This window comes from Anthonomus grandis, chromosome 3, assembly GCF_022605725.1.
Source record: "Anthonomus grandis grandis chromosome 3, icAntGran1.3, whole genome shotgun sequence".
Lineage (NCBI taxonomy): Eukaryota > Metazoa > Arthropoda > Insecta > Coleoptera > Curculionidae > Anthonomus > Anthonomus grandis.
In genome coordinates this window covers 32729645-32747196 of record NC_065548.1, presented here as the reverse complement: position 1 = coordinate 32747196, position 17552 = coordinate 32729645, and the positions used below count along the sequence as shown (strand labels likewise).

The following is a 17552-nucleotide window of genomic DNA, read 5'->3' as shown; positions in this document are numbered from 1 at the left end:
AGCTGACTAATTTCAAACGGCATCAAAACAAACACGAAAGGTACCTAGTTTAAAACAGTTTAATCCACTATATAATTAATTTTAAATTAAACATCGTTTCACAAAACAACAAATAAATAGCGCTCCTAGAGAATTTGCGTACGTATTAAAAAGTGCGAGCGGGGGAAAAATATGTTAGGGTCCTCTATATTATTTATTGTCCTATTTTATATATATTTATCTTGAGCGTGGGTGGTTAATGTGTGTTTGAATATGTATACTTTTATTGCAAATGGTTTTGCATCAAGGAGTATTTCTTTAACAAGGCATTATCGGGTAACGTTTTCTTAGAGTTTCTCAGAAACACATTACCAATTTTATTGAAAGATGTAAATCTGGAACTTAGGAACCATATATTTCTAAAACTTGATGTCCGGCTAACACCTAAATGCAGTACACACAGATCGATAGGAAGAAGAAGCCTGTTTCCTTGGCCAGCCGTTTGACGTCTTAGATTTTTACATATGGAGAAGGGTAAAAGATCTTGTTTTTTAGTCTATGCCTACAATCAGGGAAACTATGATTCTCAGAATTTAAAATACGATTCATAGAGAGATGCGAGACTAGAGCAATATTTTAATAATCGGCTTTTCTCACGCCCACAATTTTTTTTAAAATAATTCAGTAAATTTTAAAATCTTACGGGTGGATGGTTTCCGATTATTAATATTTTTTTGATAAAGAATAAAGCAGTAAATAAATTTGTAAACACAAGTCGTTTCCAAAAATATCGGTTTACCCAGAGCAGATTTGTTCACTCAAGATAAAAACTTCTCCCACCCACCACTTTATTTGACAAATGGCATAAATTCTAGTAAACGTTTTTATGTGGAAATGGTTGTATATTATTACAGTAATCTTTCGGGGTGCCCGTTATTAAAAGTTTGCAAAAACAGAATTTTAAATTTTGAAATAGCTGTAATGCCCTTCTAGCGGCTGACCAATGAACTTAAACATATTTTTCACAAATACTTTTATTGTGGGCCACTTTTATATCAATTTTTTTAAGGTTCTGTGATTATTAGTTTTCGAGATACAGCCGCTTACCACACTTAAGTAGCCACTCCGTAGATAATTGTAATAAGACCTCAGGGATTGACGGTCTATCAGCAAGCCACAAATAGGTCGAGGATTTCAGTAATATATCAATTATAAGGCATATTAAATTTGTAATAATGTCTCTATGTATAATTAAAATCATTAGTTATATACGTGCATAGTTTAAAAGAGCAAAGATACTAAAAAACATCAACATCATGATTTCGCCCCGATTATAGAAGAACTTCATAACTTAAAAATCAACTTTTGTCAATATAACAGTTTAAAGATTATTGTTTCTTTAATTTTTTGTATTAATTTAGCAATACAGACAACTTTAACGTTTTTATTGTAGTTTACGGCTTCAAATATTATGGTTAACAGGTGATATGAGAAATACTATTAAATTAACAAACTTATGATTGTCCTATGGTTAGAACCTTTTGTGTGACACTCAAATTACGAGACAGTTTAACCACTAAACAAAACTTTATTTTTACTCTCGTTGCGTGTTTCGCTAACGATCTTAGCATCTTTGGAAGAAGATTAAAACTAAGTAACTAAACTAAAACATAGTTTTAATCTTTTCCCGAAGATGCTACACGTGTAGAGAGTAAAAATAAAGAGTTTTGGTTAGTGGTAAAATTGTCTCGTAATTTAAAGTTATGATTATTAACTGTTGCATTAACATTTTTTGTTAACTCTTGGGCAATATTCGTGACTTTCTGACAAAACAAATTAACTTTTTTTATAATGTGACACTAAAATAAATTTTAAATAATTTTTGTTTTTTTTTTATTAGAGAAGTACAAAACTCTTTACAAATGTACAAACAGTAAATGACATAAAGATGTAAAAAAGTGCATAAAATGAAGGAATACCTGCATAATTTTAATAAATATTAAAGATCTAACCGCTTACGTTTACTAATTTTTATTTTAGACTTGTGTGCAGGTTGAAGAGTCAGTGATATGTAACTCTTGCTGCGAAATTTTCTTACCAAGATTTCGGAAATTCTCTAGATAAGAATACAACAGTATATACTAAGAGTACAGATTATCAATTTTTTTTTAATTTTTAGAATTGTGTGCCTAATTTTATTAAAATATAATTTTATTAAAATTTTTAATCCTTTTGATTACAGAAAGGCTAATGGGTTGTATGTCCTGCTACAAGGAATTTATGACATATCAATTTATTATTATGTAATTTTTTAGAGCATATATATATATATAGATATTATAGTAATAATATCTATATATATATACATAAAAATTATGTAGTTGTATTCTTTTGCTGCTCAGTGCAATATGAGTAGTAAAAAACAAATTCGTCACATTCAAAGTTTTTGATGTGTATTCTAGCTTTTGATGTAAATTTTATAAAGCATAGCAAGCAAGATCCTATCTCATTTGCTCATCGATTGCCATTCGATATTCTCCTATAACTGGAGCGATTTACTATTTTTTTAATTTGTCTCAGGGAAAATCAAACTTAGCATTAAAATAAAATTATAAATATATATATATATATATATATATATATATATATATATATATATATATATATATATCTAATATAAATATATCCTTTTTATAGTAAAGTAATAAATAAAGTACGTCCATTACCATCTATCGAAATGACCGAGATATCGCAGGCAGAGTTTATAAGGTATTGCTGTTATTTGGAGCAATATCCTGACGTTTTAGCAACTCAGTGGCAGGAGCTTCAAACAAAAAGCTTGGAAATCTATGAAGCTCATCAAACAGCTTTTGCAGTCCTTCCCGAAAATAAACGAAAAAATAGATATACTGACATATTACCATGTAAGTTCTTAAAGTTTTATTTAATATAAAATAAAAACATTTTATTTTAGTTGATCTAACAAGGGTTAAATTAAATATTGATGAAGATGACGAAATGTGCTCAGATTATATTAACGCCTCACACATTAAGGTAATGTTAACTTTAAAAATATTACGTAGTAAAAATTACATACCTCAATAGCAAATATCATGATCATTATATCAACTTTTATTGATTTAAGTAATTCGTTGTTTGCATATGATCAAATTAAAACCTTAGACAGGCCTTCTTGGATGTTTGTTTATTTTTCGGTATCGGTTAGGCTAAGGGGTCTAGGAAAACGACAAAGAAGAGGGGACGCTTAATTTTTAACCTGCAACTCGGATGATTGTTGTCATCCGGTAAAATAATCATCTTATTTTATTTAACTTTTTTTATATTAATTAGTAAAACCCGTGTGTGGTTTTGAACTCCGTGTTATAATTATTTGACGTTTTACATCAGAAGTAGGATAGTAAATCCAGTGACCTTATAAAAATTAGAAGGTTGATAAGTGATTCGATTGATCTTCGATTTCATGTAAAAAAAAGCCTTAAAACGCCGGACGGTGCTACGTAAATTCCTCGGGTTCCCCTAGTGTTCACGAACGTTCCAAAAGTGGTGAGAAAGAAACGACTGGTTCTTGTGAGTTATCTCGCTATCGTTCTATGGATTAAGAAAAAAATAATACTCCGCCTAGAATGTCTAGTGAGCAGAATGGTAGTGCGTCTTTTTATGCATTAAGTCAAGATATTACTCAAGGCTTTAACCAAATTGTAAACAAGAATTATAACAATCGTTCTGGGGTAATTAATAACAATATTATGGAAGAGTTTAATCCTGTTAATAGGGATATTAAGGAATGACTAAATGCCGTAAATGAATTTTCACAAATTAACAACTGGTCAGATCAAGTAACTTGCTATTTAGCGCTAGGGAAATTACATGGAACGGCAGAAATTTGGTATCGAGGACTGCCCACACGATTTTGGTCTGAGTAGAAAGAATTACCAGTTGGAAATTTTATTCCTAAAAGAGATTTGAATGCCGATATGAAAAAAATATTGAGTTGTGAAGTATAACAAAAGTCCCTAAGTATAACAAAAATCTATATGAATACACTTTTGAGAAACTTTCATTAATAAACCGTATGAAAATTCCTTTATCAGACGCAGATAGAATTAATTTAATAACGGGCGATATTAAAAACAATCCAATTCGATAGGCATTGACATACTTATAGGGCAGAACTTTATCGAACAAAATTACGTCTTTTATTCTAAGTCGGTCTTTTGCTACGAATTCCTTTGACGTGGGAACTTATAAGAAAGAAATGCGAATTGATTTAAGTAGTAATATTCCAGTCATTCAAAGACCGCGACGATTTCCCGAAAAAAAACGACAACCAACCCAAAAAACAGTCTTACAATTTTTTAATATTAACTTAAAGTGTAGGCTTTATACAGATGCTAGTCGAATAGGTAGGGGTATAGGTGGAATACTTGTGCAATTAGATAATTATAAAGAGCATCCCGTTGCGTACTTTTGTAAACGGACATCATCTGAACAGCAAAAATATCATTCTTTTGAGTTAGAAACGCTGGCAGTCGTTATGTCGGTTCAAAAGTTTCGTCACTATTTGTTTGGTAAAAAATTTACTATTATAACTGATTGTTCGACCGTTGTTAGTACTTTTAAAAATACCGAATTGAATGCTCGAATAGGTCGTTGGGTCATGGAATTATGAAATTAAATATCGCACCAATCAAGAATTACGGCATGCCGATGCTCTAAGTAAAAAGCCCATCGCCGAAAGGTTAACGCCATATGGCCCTCGATGGGTCGTACCTGAAAATGCAAGGTACCAAATTTTGCGTCTAAATCATGATGATATTGGACACTTTGCATTCGATAAATCCTTCGAGTCGGTAACAAAAGAGTATTGGTTCCCTAAAATGAGTAGATTCATAAAGAAATGCGTAAAAAAACTGCTTAAATTGCTTATTTCATAAATTGACTGAAAATAAAAAGCCCGAATTTTTGAATCCTATACTATTAATTGCACGACCTTTTCACACTATTTATATAGACCATTTGGGACCATTTCTTAACGCAGGTAAAGGGAATACTCATATTTTTGTCATCATTGATGCATTTACAAAATTTATTTTTATTTATCCCGTGAACAATACAAAAACTTTATTATAATGTTATGTTTTAGACTCTTTATTGGATATTATAAAAATTTTTGGGGTGCCCAGGCGAATAATAAGTGATAGGGGTACAGCTTTTACGTCTAACAATTTTGGGGCATTTTGTAATTCTCTCGGAATAACTCACTACCTGAATGCGGTAGGACTGCCGCGAGGAAATGGACAAGTCGAAATATATAATCGCACACTTTTGGATTCTTTGTCATCCATGGGAGCTGATTTAGAAGATAATGATTTGGATATAAATTTGTTAAATATCCCTGGGACTTAACGGGACAGTGAATAAGGCACTAGGGGCGGCTCCGAGTGAAGTGTTAATGGGGTATCGCGTAACGGGACAACTTGTTTATTTTGCGTACCCGAAGAAGTTACGGAGGACATTGGCGATATCGCGTTACGGAAAAGGTGTGTGATAATTGTCCGACTTATCAGGCATGCCAGAAAGAACAATTTGATGCGCGGCGCCGTACTCCCGATGTGTATCGAGTAGCAGATTTAGTGCTTCTCCGAGTAAAATCTTCCCAGGCTACAGGGTCCAGCAGAAAATGGTTGCTGAAATGGCGGGGACCTTTTAGGATTTTCAAAGTTGTTGGAAATGATTGATACGAGGTTAGAGACATCGTTGGGATGACCAGATCACAGACTTCCTATATTGTGGTGGCTGGTATAGGTAATATTAAACCTTAGATCCGATTTTAAGTGTAGCTGGAGGTAAGAAGTATCTAAATATGGTCTATGAATTTATAATAAAGGGTGTATATTTAAGGTGAGAGTATAAAGTTCTTAGGCGGCCGAGTATATTTTATACCTGGTATACTCATGTACATTTTCAGAGATAAGTGGTAAAGGTATGCTGAAAATGGCCCCGTGAACTCATACTTAAGGTTAAGTTCTGTGGCGGCCGAGTAGAGGTTTGACCCAGGAATAGGGACGGAGATCTCGGTATTCCGGATTATGTCTGGTACCTCTGTGTACTTGTGTGTAATTCCAGGGGCTGGATTTAGTTTAGCGCGGGCCCATATAGCTATAGCATTATATATTTATTTTAATTTTCAAATTTATTTCTAATTTATTTGGTATTATTTTTTTTTTAATGTTTCTTTTCCGAAAAGCTATCTGACTTAAATATTTTTATCCCTGAATACTCATAATTCTATACTCCCTAACCTTTTTGTCATGGCCATGAACATATATCATTTAATAACTTTGGGTACCTTGTATAGGTACCTTGATGCTGAAGCACTATAGAATGAGTTAGCAGTAAGATCTACAATTTGTTTTGATATAAAAAAGTATTTTTTTTGTATACAGCTTGTTAAGAAAAATTAAAGTAGAGACCACACTCTACTTTAAAAAGTAGAGTGTGTAGTCACTTATATAGTTTAGTTAGTGTTTAAGATTTGGTCGGCCATGATTTTATTGCATTTTCTACTATATTAGTTAGATCATTAGTATAAAATGGCATTTGTAACTAGTTTTAGCACAGATGTACATAGCTCCGCACGTGCAGAGCTTTTTATATGTGTGGTTTTAGTTTAATTTAAAGACACGTAGTATACATAAATTTATCATGAAAAAACAAGCCTTCTGTCCCGGTCCCGTTATTATAAAGTCGACCGAGACCTTTTAAGTTATAAGAACACCTAATGCTTTAAGAGCACTTTAAGGCTAAATTATGTGCAAATTATAAAAAATAACTTAAGAGAGTTTAACACTTCCTGTATCTTATATATATTAAGTATACCGGGTAATACAGGAAAAAGGGAACGCTTAATAACTTTTTTACTTTCCAAGATAAAGAAATAAAATTTGGTATATAGATAGAATTTCGGTTTGGACACAACAGGAAGTGACACTAACTTTTTATTTTAAATGAGACAATTTGTATGTTATTACGTATTGTTATAGAAAATAATATTCTGAGAATAATATTACTGTATTTGCCATTTTTTGTTTTATACTCATAGAAAATATAATTTTTTTTATTTTAAAATAAGATGCCATGAATGCACTGAAAATTTTAATTTTTAATCAAGTAATCACGAAAAAATAATATTCATTGTATTTTATTACTTGAATCTTTTACACGCCTATTTAAAACTTCAAAACTAGTATTTTTGACATTTAGTTTATTTTTTTAGTTAACACCTTATTATGAACAACCACTAATACAGTTTTTTAGAAATAGAGTCAGTAAATATCTGAAATATTAGTAAACAGTAAAATTGCACTTGATAAGATGTCATGTATTATTAATGTCAATTGAAAAATAATTGAAGAACGCTTCAAAACGCAGCCTTCTATTCAAGAAATCAAAGCGTTCTATGCTAGTTTTATTAAATAAATATGTTTACGAGTTTAAAAAAAAAATAAGGTAAACGCCAAAATTGCTGGTTTGGACATTTTAAATAGGCGTGTAAAAGATTTAAGTAATAAAATATTTCCTTCCTATTTCAAAATTTAAAAAAATGATCTTTTCTATGAGTATAAAACAAAAAGTGGTAAATGCAGCATCATTGTTCTCAGAATATTATTTTCTATCGAAATACGTAATAATAAACCAAATGACTTATTTAATATAAAAAATCTAATGCCACTTTCGGTTACACAGGAAAGTGGAAGGGAAGGGAAGTGATAGAAAACAAGTATTCACGTTTTCCTATGTCACCCGGTATAAAATTTAATTATAATACACACAACCAAACTTATATGGAATCACCTTGTATTAATACGAAATATTTTAGTAAGATATTTTTTGTTGCAAGCAATAAAAAAGTACAAGTATTTACTCTCAAGGACAGGCAGATTAATAATAAATAATAATGTTTTAACTAGCAGTGTCGATTTTACTGTTTCACTTGCAAGTCGCATCAAATTTATAATTTATTTATTTTTGAAAACTAAACAAGAATGCCATACATTGGGCTATCGGAAGTTCAGAGGGGAAGAATTATTGCTCTGGCAGAACAAGGCATGTCACAAAGATAGCTGGCAGATAGCTAGAACGGTGGGGGTTACACAAGGTGTAGTTTCAAAAACATATTCAAGATTTCTGGAATTGGGAACCTTAAAAAACAGACCAAGGAGAAGTCGTGAAAGAGCAACTACTGAAGGGCAGGATTGCTTTTTAGCTCAAATAGCAAGAAGAAATCCCACAACATCTCATCCAGAGCTTCAAAGGCAACTTTTACAAGCTACGGGTGTGAGTGTTTCTGTCGAAACTATTAGAAGAAGACTTCGCGCTCGGGAATTATTTAGCAGAAGACAGTTAAGGGTTCCAGAACTTTCAAAGCAACATAAAATTGACCGTTTAAATTGGTGTTTGGAGCATGAAAATTGGGATATTGAAAATTGGAAAAATGTCTTATGTTCGGATGAAACCAGAATAGGACTACGATCCGATGACCGGCGGATTCGCATTTTAAGAGGTAGAGGGAGACAAGCTAGACTTCGTGCTGCCAAACCTATCCCGAAATACAAAGGAGGTACTGTAATGTTTTGGGGTGGAATTATGATTGGTGAAAGAACTCCAAACTGACTGAACTCCAACTTTAATTCCAATTCGACAAACCCTAACAGGTCAAAGGTATGTAGATTTGGTATTGTAACCTGTAGTTAGGCTCTGGCGAGGTGGTTTTGGCAATTTTTTTTTATTTATGCAAGATAATGCCCCTCCACATACCAGCAGAGTTGCAAAATGTTTCTTAGAAACGGAAGGTATTGCCGTTTTAGAGTGGCCTTCTTGCTCACCGGATCTTAATCCTATAGAGAACTTATGGGATAAGATAAAAAGAAAGATTAGAGCTCGCCAGAATGCTCCTGGTAACACTGAGCAACTTATTCAAGCGGTTTTAGAGGAATGGACAAATGTTTCCCAAGAAGACATTGACAATTTGATAAATAGCATGCCTCGTCGAATTCGTGCTTGCATCGATGCTAGAGGTGGCAATACTGATTATTAACATTTAATTTTAAATTAACTTTCTTGTTAAATTGTCATATTCAGAAAAATCATTTTTATAGAAATCTACACTTTTTGTTTTTTGTTCTATTATTGTGAAAATTGTAATCAGTTTTATTATTTTTTTTTAATAAACTTGGTTTTGAAAAAGTGCCCTTTAATCCTCAATGACTATTTTTTTAAATAAATTCCATTTTGCGAAATTACTGGGTGATTCCATATAAGTTTGGTTGTGTGTACTACTATAGATATTTAATATCTAAAATGAAACACTTCTGTTTTTGATAAGAAACTATTTTATTGATTTTTAGGGATTTTCAAATAATGAATACATTGCTACACAAGGGCCATTATCTCACACTGTAAGAGACTTTTGGAAAATGGTTATACAGGAAAATGTTAGTATAATCGTGATGGTGGCCCGTTTCTATGAAAATAAAATGGTAAATAATAATATTAATAAGTATTTAGTAGTAGTAGGTAAATATTCTTTTTAAAAAATATTTCTAAATTTTAAAGTAAACTATGAACTGACAATCTACTGTAAAAAAAACAAAGATTTTTTTGACCTAGAATTGAAAGGGTGCCCAAAAATTTATTTTTTAAGTAAATTATGTAAATATTTTGTCTCAAAAGTTATGGAGAAAGCTTAATGGACCAAGAGTGCTTGTAGCAACGTGGTAGGACCATAACATGTAGCAACGCAGTCGCGTATGAGATATGAGTATATGACAGACATTAAAAGGTAGTGCACATGTAGTCAAAAATGAGACATATTTGATAAATGATACATCATGTTTTTGGTGTAGGATTAAATATTAATGGTCATTTAAGTATAGGAATGTTTAGAACGAATTAGGTTTTATCGGTTAGATCGACGGATTAGACGAACTAGATGACGGAAACTATCTATATGTTATTCGCAATTGCCGATATCGGCCACTGCCCGAAAATTTTACCTACAACGCGTTGAGTATGGCATTTACCCACAATGTGATGAGAAACTTTTCGAGCTCTGCGTAAACCTAAATGGCCAAAACATGCTGTGGGTAAATTGCTTTACCTACATCGCCTTAAAACGTTGAAAGGCTAGAATAAGCACTGCCATGGAACTATGGAACTAACTAAGTTTGTTTGCTTGCAACATCTCTGATGCAATAATGCCAAATGTTTATGTAGAAATGGCAAAAAAATACGCTTTATAATATCATAAAAGTTTGTCACTTATTTTGAAAAGCGCAAAAGAACACTATTCCTCTTTTATAAAATATGAAGATCTTTTTTTCATAAAATATGATAAGATACTCTCTAAAGGAGTCAACATTCAAGGTTAAATGAATGTAGTAACGTATATTAGAGAAAAGGGCAATACCATTGCAATGCCGCCCGACCGCATTGTTGATTCCACCGACACAAGTAATCTTTAGCGCGGTTTCACACACACCGATATTATCGGTGTCGTTATCGGTATCGGTATCGGTTTGCCTAACAAATACATTGCCTTAAATGAATAGTTTTACACAAAACCGATCCGATAAAAATATCGGTGGCTGTGTTCGATATCGTTGCGTCTGTCGGATAGTCGAGTTAAAATCGGCCAGTAAATTATCGCCCGGTTTAGTACGCAATGCAAACTAAATAGGCATATTCACACGTTCCGACTTGTCGTTATCGGTGTGTCATATCACTTTTAAAACCCAGTGTCTCACGAGTAGTTTGGCGTATTGACTGATTGCTGGAACACGGGTTATACTTAATATGAGTGTGACTACATTTAAATACGACATTGTTACACTCTTGAATTGGTGGAAGCAAGGCCCTGTTTGTGGAATTAATTTTATGATGCTTACAAAGACAAGATATTGAAAAAACGTGAGTGTAAAGAAGTGCATAAATACATTGAAGCCAATTTCGATAATTTAAATGAACAAGAACAGCAAAAAATTGGTAAGTGCATGTTTTTTCCTGTATTTATTCACATTTAGAGCCTACGTTACAGATCTAGGTTAGTACATACCTATTTGAGCTTTAAACTTAAAGAACACTTACCTAAACATAAAAGTAATATCTAAGTATAAAGACATTAAATAGAACCAGAAGCAGTAACTTATGCGTTAAATTTTAGACATTTGCCATGGTAAGGATCCCTCTGCACTTACAAAGAACTCTGCAAATTTATCGCGAACATCATTGGCAGCTCGTCCACCGGGACATGCTGTAGTTAGTGGTAGATTTTGTAGCTCTCTATCTGGTGCGTACATATCTTCTACACGAGTGCTTTTTTCGAACTAGGTTGTGCAAAATTATGCACGCTTTAACAATATCTTTTGCGTACTCCTTACCAACATTTATGGCTCTGTGAAATATTCGCCACTTATTTACTAATATATCGTATCTATATACCGTCGCGCTCGACATAAGCGATAATTGAAAATTCTTTTATTAATATTTAAAATATGGCCCCCTTATGGCCTAAGTAAATTCTGGGAAAGTGCAAATTCTTCGGCTCCAACTAAGACAAATGGTAGATTGTCTCCTGTTGAAATTAGTGGGCTTGGGTGGGGAATATCCAAGGCATTTTGTTGTAATAATTTCCAAAACACGGTTTCTTTAAATACTGATGAGTCGCAATCCTTACCAAGGGCACCTATGTCTACGTATATAAAGCGGTAATTAGAATCCGCAATAGCCATTAGGACTATCGAAAAAAAATGTTTATATTTCAAATTCATCGATCCACTGCCTGGAAACTTCATAACGCGGACGTGTATCCCGTCCACAGCTCCTATGTAGTGCGGAAACTGAGCATTTCTTGTAAATCCATCAGCAATGTCCTTCCAATTTTCGTCTGTTGGCGTTGGAAGATATTCATCTTTTAAAATATTCCAAATACTATGACAAACATCTCTTATAATCTTGCTTATGGTTGAAATTCCTAATCTGTAGGCATAATGCATATCCGTGAACGTGTTTCCACTTGCCAAATATCTGAAAAAAATATCTATGTATACCATCTATTTTAGGTGACGCTATTACAACAAAGTAGCAAAATATAAGAGATGCGTTTGTTAGATCCCTTAAGAAAAAGAGTGGACAGGGTACACAACGAAAATATGTTTACCATGATCAGCTGCAATTTTTGTTACAAGTTGTGAATAAAGATGAAACGATCTCTAGTATTTCGGAGGTGGAAGTAAACCAAGGAGAAGAAACTGAAAATTCAAATGGGGTCCCACCTACACCAGCAACATCTAAGCCAGTTCAACAAGTTCCCATGCAAGTAAAACTCGCCAAGGCCACAAGAGGCTTGCGGACCCCATTGAATTGGAAATTAAGAAAAAACTAAATGAACCTTCCAATGAAGATGAGTCATTCTTCAATTCCGTTGTTCCTATGATAACAACAATGTTAGAAGAGGAAAAAATTGAGTTTAGAATGGGAGTACTGCAGCTAATTCAAAAAATTAAACGAAATCGTCAAATAAGGACCTCTAGCATCACCTTTTCTACTTCTCCTGTATCTGATTTCTCTACAGTCTCATCTCCGTTATATACTATTCTACAAGCAGCAAACCCATCAACGACAAACTATCAGTCGTTTTATTAAGAAAGGTCATATCAACGAGTAGCACCTCACAAGATGTTTCACAACATTTCCAAAATAGTGTACGAATTATTTTTATTATCAAAGTTTAGTTTATATAAGAATTTTTATTATGTTACTTTAAATGCAAATAAAGAATTTCCTTAATTACTTACCTCAGAGTTATTGGCAGCATTTCTTTTGGAGGTACACATAATCTCATTTGAGTATCTTGTCTTTGTAAGCTACAAGATAACTTTTCTAGTAAGTACTCAAATGTAGCTGTGCTCATTGTAAAGTAGTTAAAAAACTTTTCATCATGTTCGCGCAATTTTTCAAACATTGTATAAAATGCTTCTTCTACATATTTTTGAGATAATATGGGATGGACCAAATATCGTCTTCGTTTGTTTTTTTGACACACACCGCACTGATCCCTGGCCTTTTATAAAAGACGGCGCAAAGTTTTACTATTTTATCGGTGTGTAAGAAAGCACTCTCCGATACCGATATGTGTGAAACCGCGCTTACCCTTACTTTAATTGCAATGTCGAAAAAAAATATTTACATGATAAATATTTATTATTATTAAATTATGCTTTAGATTATAAACAATATTACTGTTTATGAACTCTTTATGCGTTTTTTTAACGTACGTAATTAGAGTAAAGTTACTTATCTAATAAAAAGCATTTTTATGGAAATTAAATTCTTTATAATTATTATATATTTCTTAATAAGGTTTTATTATTGTACGTTTATAATGATGATGATAGTTATGACAAAATAGATATTTATTTGTGAAAAGATCGGCTTAAGTCGCCTTTTTCCCAATACTGAAATGACTCAACCTTTTTCCTTTTTCAACCAAATTCAAACCAAAACATAAAACTTCGGAAATGCCGAATGTAAATACAAAGCCGTTTGTCAAGATGGCATTACGCAAAATGACATAAGCTTTTGCCTGCGGTGTTGCTATTTCAAATTTTTTAAAACCGATTTTAGGAATAAGAATGTTAATTTTTACGCCTTGTATTAATGTTATTATGTTCGAAGTTTTTTGTGGAAACGTGGCAACATGGTTGGTTTGGATGTATTCGGACCGAACGGACGAAGCGCTCTCTTCGCAACGAGCCGTTGGCCTGGCAAGTTAGAAAACACTATAAATAGAAAATACAGTCCACCTTTTTCGTTTAAATTACTTAGTTTTATTTAACACTCGTTGAGAGAAAACACAGCAGTAACAGTACTGCCCATTTAATGGTCCATCGACCCAGATATCGGAGTGTTGTGGTAGTGTTAAAGTCGAAAAATTAGACGCCAAGGTCGACGCGAAGCAGAAAAAGTTTGCCATTGGAATTTGTTATATCGATTTGTAGTTATTATTTTATCGTAGAGATAGCAAAGTCATCCGCCATCGTCATTTGGATCGGGGCGAATTAGAAGCGATGTTGCCAATATGCCCATATTAGATTTCAAGGTTACGGAATTTTGGAGAAATTAGTAAATAGTCTTTCCGATTGCATTTCAACATTTTTGAGTTGGTTAGTTATCGGGTTTATACTAGGTTCAAATATATTAGTTAAAAGATGGGCAGGAAAACAGCAATAGGTGAAAAAAATTATCAATTACATAGACTTGTGAAAAAATTAGAGCAAATAAAAACGCGACTTAGGAAATTTGCTGATTTTTTGTCTATTCTTAATAGTGAAATGCAATTGACAGAATTAAAGATTCGTTTAGAAAGGATCAAGCCTCTTATGAGTGATTTTCAAGAAATTTTAGTAGAAATAGAATTATTAGATGATTCAAAAATAAGTGAGGAAGTAGTGAATGACTTTGAATTGATTTGACTTTGAACCCTTTACTCTAAGTGCGTTTCAATATCTCGGGATTTTTTAGAACAACGCGAATTAGCAAATGCTAGTGTACCGCATGTAGGCTCACAACTCCAACAAGAGCAAACATTAAATATGCAGTTTCCTAGATTAGGAGTACCAAAATTCGAAGGTGAGTATAGTAAATTTCCGCAATTTCTTGAAACCTTTGAGACATTGATTCACAAAAATAACACTATCGATAATATTCAAAAATTCTAGTGTCTATTGGATTCTCTAGAGGGAGAAGCTAGGAGGGTTTTAGAATGTTTAGAGATAACCAATGATAATTACGTAGTAGCGATAGAATTACTAAAAAAGAGATTTTATAATAAGCCTATTATCATTCAAGCACATTTGAAGGCACTTTTTGACACACCTTCATTTAATAGAGAATCACATAAATTAATTGCTACAGGAATTTGTTGATAATATTGAAAAACATGTTAGGGCTCTTAAAAAGGGCTCTTAATCCCAGACTAGTATCTACCCTTGTATTTCTGTTATTCTTTAACTTATCGAATATGTAAAAAAACAGTTTTATAGATTTTTTTCTGTAGAATGCAGTGGCGTAGATTTTTTTTTAATATTTACTGTTTTTGAGTTCTAAGTCAAACTTATTTTTTTAAATTGAACACCCTGCATATATATGCACTAATAAATTTGTTTTTTTTTTACCTTTTCAAAAATATATAATGTTATGCACTTTTTTTAAGAAACATACAAATAAATGACAATTTTCTAAAATTAAGGACATAAATTTATTAGTAGGCCATGAATAACAATAACTAAAAAGATAAAACTTATACAAATCACTAACAAAGAATTGGATTCATTGCAAATACATTGGATGCAATCAAAATATACCTATTGAGACAAAAGCATATTATTAAAAAAAATACACTACAACAGTATAGCTGCAATTTTTACAACATAAACTTGTTTTGTAGCATTAAGCAACAAAACTTACAAAACAAAAAACTCAACTGTATTTAACAAAAAGAAAAAAAAATTAAAGGTAATGTTCAAAATGATGACCATTCTCTCGAATGCAAAATTGGCACATTTTTGTGATTCTTTCAATGGCATTAAATAGAAACATTGGTCTCCTTCGCAGATTTTGAAAGACTAAATTAACGTGTTTTATACATCAAATCCAATTCCATCAATTCCATTAGATTTACTAACGTTTTGAGACACGTTTTATAGTGAATTAGAATATTTGAAATCTATTAATATTATAAGACAATGTACAATTAACGATTATGTGTTGATAGAAATGCATGGCTTTTGGGATTCTCATGTCGTACCGCTCCATTTTACGACTCTTCCGCGGTTAGAATTATGTGGAGCTCTATTATTAGCCAGACTTGTAAAAAAGGTAATTGATACATTGGATATAAACATAAACAGAACATTTCTTTAGACCGACTCATTGTATTATCATGGCTTGCCCATGAGCCTAGCAACTTAAAGGTATTTGTTGCGAATCGTGTCGCGGAAATTCAAACCTTAAGCAAATTAGGACAATGGAATCATGTTATATCCTCTGACAATCCTGCTGACATTATATCGCGCGATATAAGTCCTAATCAGCTAAATGATCCAGATTTGTGGTGGCAAGGACCTGCATGGTTATCTGAGAACCAGAATGTTTGGGCGAAACAGAAAATTGAATTAATTAAAGACATTCCTAAAAAACGAAACAATAACGTAACACTTTGAAATATAATTCCTGATCAAGATATTTTTTATTTGAGAAACTCTTTATTTCTTAGATGAATAACAGCGTGGTGCTTTAGATTTTACAAAAATGTAACCAGTGAAAAGGATAGTAGGGAATATAATAAAGAAGCTCTTTTAGTATCCGAGATAGACCATGCTTTAATAGTTTTAGTTAAAATAGCGCAAGCTCAGGAGTTTGCTAGAGATATAAATTCTTTAAAAGCCCATGGTTGTGTATCTAAGCATAGCAAATTAAAATCGTTGGATCCTTTTTATGATAATAAGTTAATATTGGTTGGTGGTAGCTTATGGAAATCTTTGGAGCCATTTTCTGCCAAACATCCAATAATCTTACCCCAAAAAAATCCTCTAACTAAACTAATAATATTGGATCAACATAAAAAACATCTTCATGTAGGTACACAAGCAATTTTAGCAGCTTTGAGAAGTCGATTTGGGATAATTAATGGTAGGAGACTAGTACGTAGTGTTTTAGCAAAATGTCGTACTTGTTTTAGAGTTTGTCTGCTTTGTTACCAAAGCCGTCCCTATAAAATTAGCAAGTGATCTTAGTACAGATGCTTTCCTTAATTGCCTTAAGAGATTTGTATCTAGACGCGAATTATGTAAGCGTATTTATTCTGATAATGCAACCAACTTTGTAGGGGCAAACAACGAATTAAAAGGTTTAATTCATTGCTTAACTGATATTCGAAAAGGCGATTCAATTAAGACTTATTTATTGGAAAATAAAATTGAATGGTAATTAATTCCAGCCAGATCAATCATCAAATCATTCCAGGCAAAATATCATCTCGTTAGAATAATCGGGAATCGAAAGTTAATATTTGAGGAACTATCTACAATATTTTCTTAAATCGAAGCGATACTTAACTCTAGATCGCTGACTTTTCTATCTCAAGATCCCAAATCGTTTACGTCGTTTACGTTAGTACCCCCTCCTACAGCTGGTTCAGCATTTATGGAAATGCTGGAGTTCTGAATATACGATGCAGCTACAGCAGAGAAAGAAGTGGCAGTCGGAACAATGGTACTTCTTAAGGAGGAAAGCAGTCATTCCCTATGTTGGAAACTGTGCCGAATCGTTGCAGTGTATCCTGACCAAAATGGAGAAGTTCGTACAGCTAGTGTAAGAACCGTTAATAGGATTTTTAAGCGCGCTATTCAAAAACTATGCATTTTACCAATTAAAACTAATAAAAATAATGAAAATGTGATGCAAACAGTTCATGATAATAAATGATAAGTAAT

General features: G+C 32.6%; 1 protein-coding gene across 1 annotated transcript in view; it reads left to right on the top strand.

Moving 5' to 3' along the window:
- LOC126734049 (receptor-type tyrosine-protein phosphatase O-like) overlaps nucleotides 1-17552 on the top strand; it is a 171276-nt gene that overhangs the window by 93982 nt on the left and 59742 nt on the right. The window contains exons 2-4 of the mRNA XM_050437567.1: nucleotides 2677-2903; nucleotides 2954-3033; nucleotides 9408-9539. Of these exons, the coding sequence (XP_050293524.1) occupies nucleotides 2717-2903; nucleotides 2954-3033; nucleotides 9408-9539 (399 nt within the window). The 5' untranslated portion in view covers nucleotides 2677-2716. The remainder of the gene's footprint in view (nucleotides 1-2676; nucleotides 2904-2953; nucleotides 3034-9407; nucleotides 9540-17552) is intronic.